The following is a 7,497-nucleotide window of genomic DNA, read 5'->3' on the forward strand; positions in this document are numbered from 1 at the left end:
AGATTTGTTGCTTAAGGAATAGATAAGGAGGAACCTTATCCATGAATCCTGCCTTTCTCGCTGGCTATGCAGATTCCCCTCAATAGGACTCCTGTTATAGGGGAACTCCTCTATAAATAGGGAGGTACCCCTCGACATGCCTCCTCTTCCACACTCGAGAATTTCTCTTGTCGCTACTCTACTATTCTAATTTCGTGCTCTTGCATACAAACTTCTCATTTCTTTCACGATTTATCATCATAATTCATTTTTATATTTATCTATTTTTAAATCCAGGACTAATTTAAGTATTGGAGTGCTAACCCTTTGTTTTGCAGGTCCTCTTTCTCGAAAGTTTTCACTCGATTAGCCCAAATCTAACATCAAGATTCAAGAACTTTGCACCCATGCTAAAATTGCGCACATTAAGAGGAATTCTCTTTTGGAAGAGTCGTGATAATAATATATTAAGATGTGTGAAAAATCTGTGCACCCAGATAAATCATGTTTAGGTATGCCTACACATCATTCAGTTCACGTCATGAATTACTTTGTTCACTATGCAAAATCCCCTTTTTGGTTCATAAAATAATTAATTTGATCTAAGATGTGCTCAAGCTCTTAAAGTATAATAATAAGCACATAATTTATGTACATATGCAAATAAAGCTATAAATTAATTCGAAAGAAATATTCAAAATATTGTCTTAATTAAGAGTTTAAGCAGTGTGGGTTGGGCAATTTAGGTCATATTTTGGCCCAATTTGATGTTTGTGGTTTTTAGAAAATTTAGCCCAAGCCCAACCCAACAATCATAAAAATCATACTTTGCGGTCTAATTGAGCTGGAGGGTTTGGGCCGGTTTTTGCAGTCTTTAACATTGAGTCAATGACCCATACAATTATATTAGTATTCTGTGATAACTTATATTTTTGTTACAAATTATTTTGTCATAATAAATGATTTTTCTTGTATTATAATTTGCAAAATTATAAAAATGTGAGATATCCATACAATGTGTAAAAAATAAATCCTTATATATAGTTATATATTTATTATAGAAGAATACGAATAAATATAAAAAACTTACTAGTTTTTTGCGAATAAGATTGTGATAAAGTCCGTAATTTAAATTAAATTATATAAGAAACTGATTATATATCATAATCTATAAATATCAAACAAATATTATTTGAATTAAAATAAAATGATTATGAAAATAAATTATAACAAAATAATAATACCATCTACTTTCAAGTTCTTGCATTTATCAACGGAGTGAAGAATATAGAAAATTATCAATGATCAAGAATTAATTAATTAATATCATTTACATGTTCATGCCTATATATATATATATATATATCACACAATGCCAATAAAACATATCTTAGTTGTTATTATTATCTCGAAGATTAGTTTATGTATTATCAAAACTTTTGTATAAACATATAAAGAATTCTAGCATATTATATTGTTGTTCTTCTTTTTTCTATGCGGTCTATATAAATATTAAATCAAACTCGATTGTTAAAATATGGTCTTTTCTTTACTAGCCCAAGGCCGACCCAACCCACCCTTAACCCATTAATTGGGGTGCTGTTCCGATTGGGCTAATCGGTTGGGGCGGTCCGACAGTATTGAAACGGCTATTTCTTCCTGCATCGTCTTCTCCACTTGTCTTCTTCTTCTCCTCCTCTTTTCTCCAACTTATGTTTACCGTTTTCCTCTACAAGATCAGCCAACCCCATTTCTAATTATTTTTCTACCAATATTCTAAAAGTAATTACAAGAAAATAATGTGGCGCCACATAAAAATTTAACAACAACAAACAAGCCGGATACTTTTCAATTTTCACCCCATCGCATATCTGAAAACCCATGAGCACGGATTAAACTCATTACTCTTCTTGCTAACGGATCACTGATAACCATTATCCAGAATATGGTCTACTAAATTTGTTTATTTTTTCTCACTTAAAACGCTTTTCTTTAAAAATTCTTATTCCTTCGTAAAAAAAACCTATAACACCACAAATATTATGAAAAACAACCACCATATCTACAAAACTTGAATTAATACCTAATCTTATTACTTGTTTTTCTCCTGTCAGTGTCATTAACTGGATTCTCATCCTTATAATTAATCTGAAAAAAACATGGCTCTAACAAAATAAAAATTTGAGGGAAACATAATAGGCATAAATTTAAATACGGCATTGATGTCACAAAATGATGGGCAGTCTCTTTTCAGCGGATTTGATTTCTATTTCAAATCACACTCTATTTTTTTAATCTATTCAATACATACATATTATATGTATGTAATTTTCTTGAAAATAAAATAAATAGCATAACTTTTTACTCAAATTACATAAATACATTATTGAAATAAAAGATGGAACAATATTTAAAATATAAACTCGACTCCCATCTCAAGTATTCTATATATCGAATTTCCTATCTCAAATTATATCGTATCTTCTATTTTAATCAATATATACGAATTATGTGTATAATTTTTTTTTCTCAAAATAAATAATATAATCATTATACAGATGAGGTTGGTATATTAATTGAAAAGAATCTACAGTAAAATTTAGAATAGTGGATTATTTATTGCATTCCAAACGTACAAACCTAATCAAGAGTTCCTATCCAATATCAAATGAGAGATGTCCACGTGTTCATGACTTCAATTTTTTCCCAAACGTGTTGTTAAGAGATTAGGAGGTGTAGGTGAGCTTTCACATCTATTCCTTTTGCACAAATTCAATTCCTATCTCCCAAATTAAGGAACACACAGCAGAGATCCAATTCACCCCCCATCCATACATTATTATAATTAATATTCACAATTTTCCCCCTATTTATTTCTTTCCAAATTTAGTAATTTCATTTCTTTTTTACAATATTTTGAATATGAATTTTCCCATCAAATTATTTTATTAGTACAATACTAGAGAAAATATAATTTTTCGTCGTGGCTAATTATCATGGTTAAAAGTGAAAAACTGTGGCAGATATTAATTAATTATGGCTGTGCGACGACTGTTAGCCATTATTTTTATAGACGATGTTAAAATATTAACCATAATTTGAAAGCAATAAAAAATATTTTCGCTATATCTAGGAATTATGACGAAATACTTTGAACATAGTCAAAATTATGATAAATTTGATTACATATCGTCGATAGTTTAATTTTTGTATTAATTTTGTTTGATCGTAATAGAAAGTACTAATTTATGATGAATAAAGTATAATAATTTATAATATCTAGAATCTTTAATAGTGAAATAAATTTGTGATGTGTATTAGCTTGTAACTATTACTCTAAAGGCCAAAATGTAATAGACAAAAAATAGAAAATTGTCAATTCATTTTTTGACAAATTAATTAAATAGTATATGAACATATTGATATATGATAAAGATTAAGTTTTAAAAATTTAATTACACTAAAAAAAAATATAATTTTTTGCTACAGTTAATTACTATAACCAAAAGAAGAAAATCATGATAAATACAAATCAACCACGACTCACAATGGTTATTAGCAATTGTTTCTGCAAGTGTGGCCAAAACATTAGCCATGGCTTAAAACATAACAAATATTTTGGCTGTGGTTAAAAATTATGATGAATATTGATTAATCATGATAAAAGATTAATTTTTTGCGGGAAAAGTATCATTTTAGTCAGCTAAGTATGTCTAATTTTAATTTTAGTTCGATAACTACGCCCATATTTGTTTAGGTCCAGTAACTTATGAAATTGTTTACTTTTAATCATTTGGCAGATTTTCGAACAATTTTATCCCTATGCAACTTTTGAATGGCAGTTTTAGTTCATATGCACTCATAGGGCTAAAATTATTCAAAAATCTGCCAGAGGACTAAAAGTAAGCAATTTCGTAAGTTACTGGATCTAAATAAAAATAGACATAGTTATCGAATTAAAATTAAAATTAGGCATACTTAACGGACTAAAAAATACTTTTTCCAATTTTTGCTTTGATTTTATTTAACCATGGTTAATAGTATCGATTTACCATAGTTTTAAGTCATTGATTATTTATAATGTTCATTTTTTTTTTGGTGTGTTAGTAATGTCAAAAAGTCAGGGACAGATTTAAAATTTTGATTTGGGTAAGTCATTATTTTTGAGGTAGATGTAGTTATCTAATTCTCGTCCAAAATTTCATATTACATTAAATTCAATAATCTTATTTATCATGTAATTAGTATATAATTAAAAAATATTAATTAATTATATATAATAAATACAATAGCAACATATACTATGATTACTGATGCACTCGTATATGACATACAATCTCTGTTTAATTATAACATAATTTAATTATATTTTGTAGGATAAATAACAACAAGTTCTCTTAAAAACTTGATATAATTATGAATAATCTCTCGTTGTTTGAAAATTTACTAATATCCCTTAATATTTGAGAGAATTATGTAATTTTTAAATGGATACTTGGGATTGTCAACGTTGCTTTTGCTATATTTATTTGAATTTTAAAAAAATATAAAAAAAATCATACTAGGGAGATGAAAAATTTTAAAAGAAAAATTGTTCACTTAGTTCACAAAAATTTTAATTTTTTATGAAACCAACAAAAATTATAATTCATAATTTATAAAAATATTTTGTTTAGTTTACCAGAAAAAATAGATGAAACCATAACAGAAACTAGCATATTGAGCTAGTTGTTGGACAATCCTTAAAAATAGGGGTATTGATAATTTATCAAACAAAAATTATAATTATGTCAAATTTTAGAAAAGCTCATTATAATTTACCTCATTTTTTAAGTTTAAAAAGAGCACTCGTCAATTATTTATGGGATAAGTACACTCCCTGGCCTTGAGATTTAGTGTAATTACATGTAGAGTTTCTGTAGTTTGAGAAATTATATTTAACACCCCCGAACTAATGTGCTCCCATCTAACAAATAAGTTTATTCATTAGTAAATATTAATTGAATTTGCTAATATTAACAAAAGAATTGAATAAAAATTGATATTTACCATCTATTGACTTATTACTGACTTATTGCAAGTCAAATAATTTATTTATGATTAAACTACCTTTATAATGATATATACCTTCTCACATGCATTAATGCGTGATGACGTATGAGGGTAATTTTGTTATAAAAAAAAATTATTTGACTTGTAATAAATCAATAATAAGTTAATTGAGGGCAAATATAGTTTTTTTTTTCCTTTTTTGTATTAACATTAACAAATTCGGTGAATTTTGACTAATAAAAAAACTTATTTGTTAGATAAAAATAAATTTTTGAAGTGCTAAATATAATTTTTCAAACAATAAATATTCTAAATGTTAATTATATCAAATATGAGGGAAAAAAAATGTAATTATCCCATTATTTATTAGTGGGACACAGAAAATGTGTTAAAAAAATCCACACAACTGTGTTTCCATATATTGCAGAAGAATCATTATTGAGTGATTAAGAAGGGCCGAGGGCGGGCCTTTTTGCTTTCTTAAACAAAACACAGATTCCCAGTTGGAATTTCGTTGTTTCTTTAATTACATTACAGATTTACAGTAGTCTGTCTATATATATTAATCCCTTTATCTTCCTCAACTCCCCACCTACTTCCAACCTGCTGCATTTCCTTCTATTATTAAAAGAGTGTTGGATATTTGCAGGAAGCATCGGTTTCATCCATGGCGAGAGTAGTAGCAGAGGATACATCGTTGCCCGTGTCACGCGCCGAAACATGCGCATCGCCAACTCTTGCCCAGCTTCTGAAATGTGTCAGCGACGTGCGGAAGGAAGTCACTGGGGACGAGACTCCAGTGCACCATGTCGTAGATGTTAGCAGCAGCAGCAGCATCGACACCAGGCCGCTTCCTTTCCTTCTTTCTTTCAGCCATCTCACTTACAGCGTGAGAGTTACCAGCAAAGTCGGTTTACCCAGCTTCTTCTGCCGACGGGCTGCTGATCCGGTTTCTGGAGAGACCCTTTCCTCAGGTACGAAAACTATACTCAGCGACATTTCCGGGGAGGCGCGTGATGGTGAAATCATGGCGGTGATGGGTGCCTCTGGCTCGGGAAAATCGACCCTCATTGATGCTCTGGCCAACCGCATGGCGAAAGGAAGCGTAAAGGGCTCCGTCAAACTCAACGGCGAGGAGTTAGAATCTCGATTACTCAAGGTTATATCTGCGTACGTAATGCAAGACGATCTTCTGTTCCCAATGCTTACTGTGGAAGAAACACTAATGTTCGCGGCGGAGTTCAGGTTGCCAAGAACCCTTTCCAAGTCCAAGAAGAAACTCAGAGTGCAAGCCCTGATCGACCAACTCGGGTTGAGAAACGCCACCAAGACTGTTATCGGGGACGAGGGCCACCGCGGTGTCTCCGGTGGAGAGAGGCGGCGGGTGTCGATCGGAATCGATATAATTCACGACCCCATCTTGTTGTTTCTGGACGAACCCACGTCGGGCCTGGATTCAACCAGTGCATACATGGTGGTGAAGGTACTGCAGAGGATTGCACAAAGTGGAAGTATAGTTATCATGTCCATACACCAACCTAGTTATCGAATTATGGGATTATTGGATCGCATGATCTTTCTGTCCCGTGGGAAGACTGTCTACAGTGGCCCTCCATCCAATTTGCCCCTCTTTTTCTCAGACTTTGGGCACCCTATCCCCGACAATGAGAATCGGACTGAGTTCACCCTGGATCTAATCCGTGAACTCGAAGGCTCATCAGGCGGGACTAAAAGCCTGGTGGAATTCAACAAATCTTGGCAGGCATTAGAGAGAGGCAATCAAATCAATTCCCCGGCAGCAAATGGCTCAAATTTGTCCCTGAAAGAAGCCATAAGTGCCAGCATTTCAAGAGGAAAGCTAGTATCGGGGGCTGCGCCCTCCAACAGCTCTACATCAATGATTCCCACATTCACAAACCCGTCATGGTTTGAATTTGCAGTATTGTCCAAAAGATCATTCACCAATTCCCGTCGGATGCCGGAGCTTTTCGGCGTGCGACTGGCCACAGTATTGGTGACTGGATTTATTTTAGCTACCATGTTTTGGAGGCTCGATAACTCGCCCAAAGGGATTCAAGAAAGGCTTGGATTCTTCGCCTTCGCTATGTCAACAACATTCTACACCTGTGCCGATGCGTTGCCAGTTTTCCTTCAAGAAAGGTACATTTTCATGAGGGAAACTGCTTATAATGCCTACAGAAGATCGTCCTATGTTTTGTCACACTCGCTAGTGTCTCTGCCAGCGCTCTTATTCCTGTCGTTGGCGTTTGCTGCCATCACCTTCTGGCCTGTGGGCCTCGATGGCAGCTTCCTCTTCTATTTCTTGATCATTTTGGCTTCTTTCTGGGCCGGGAGCTCCTTCGTGACCTTCCTCTCCGGTGTCGTGCCACACGTGATGCTTGGATACGTAATCGTGGTTGCGATTCTTGCTTACTTTTTGCTCTTCAGTGGCTTCTTTCCGGGAGC

The 7,497-nt window shown here is 33.0% G+C and overlaps 1 protein-coding gene across 1 annotated transcript in view; it reads left to right on the forward strand.

The window, feature by feature from the left end:
* Positions 5,486–7,497, forward strand: part of LOC105171927 (ABC transporter G family member 1) — a 12,906-nt gene continuing 10,894 nt past the window's right edge. The window contains exon 1 of the mRNA XM_020697242.1: positions 5,486–7,495. Coding sequence (XP_020552901.1) covers positions 5,699–7,495 — 1,797 coding nt within the window. The 5' untranslated portion in view covers positions 5,486–5,698. The remainder of the gene's footprint in view (positions 7,496–7,497) is intronic.

This window comes from Sesamum indicum, linkage group LG10, assembly GCF_000512975.1.
Source record: "Sesamum indicum cultivar Zhongzhi No. 13 linkage group LG10, S_indicum_v1.0, whole genome shotgun sequence".
In the NCBI taxonomy this organism is placed as follows: Eukaryota; Viridiplantae; Streptophyta; class Magnoliopsida; order Lamiales; family Pedaliaceae; genus Sesamum; species Sesamum indicum.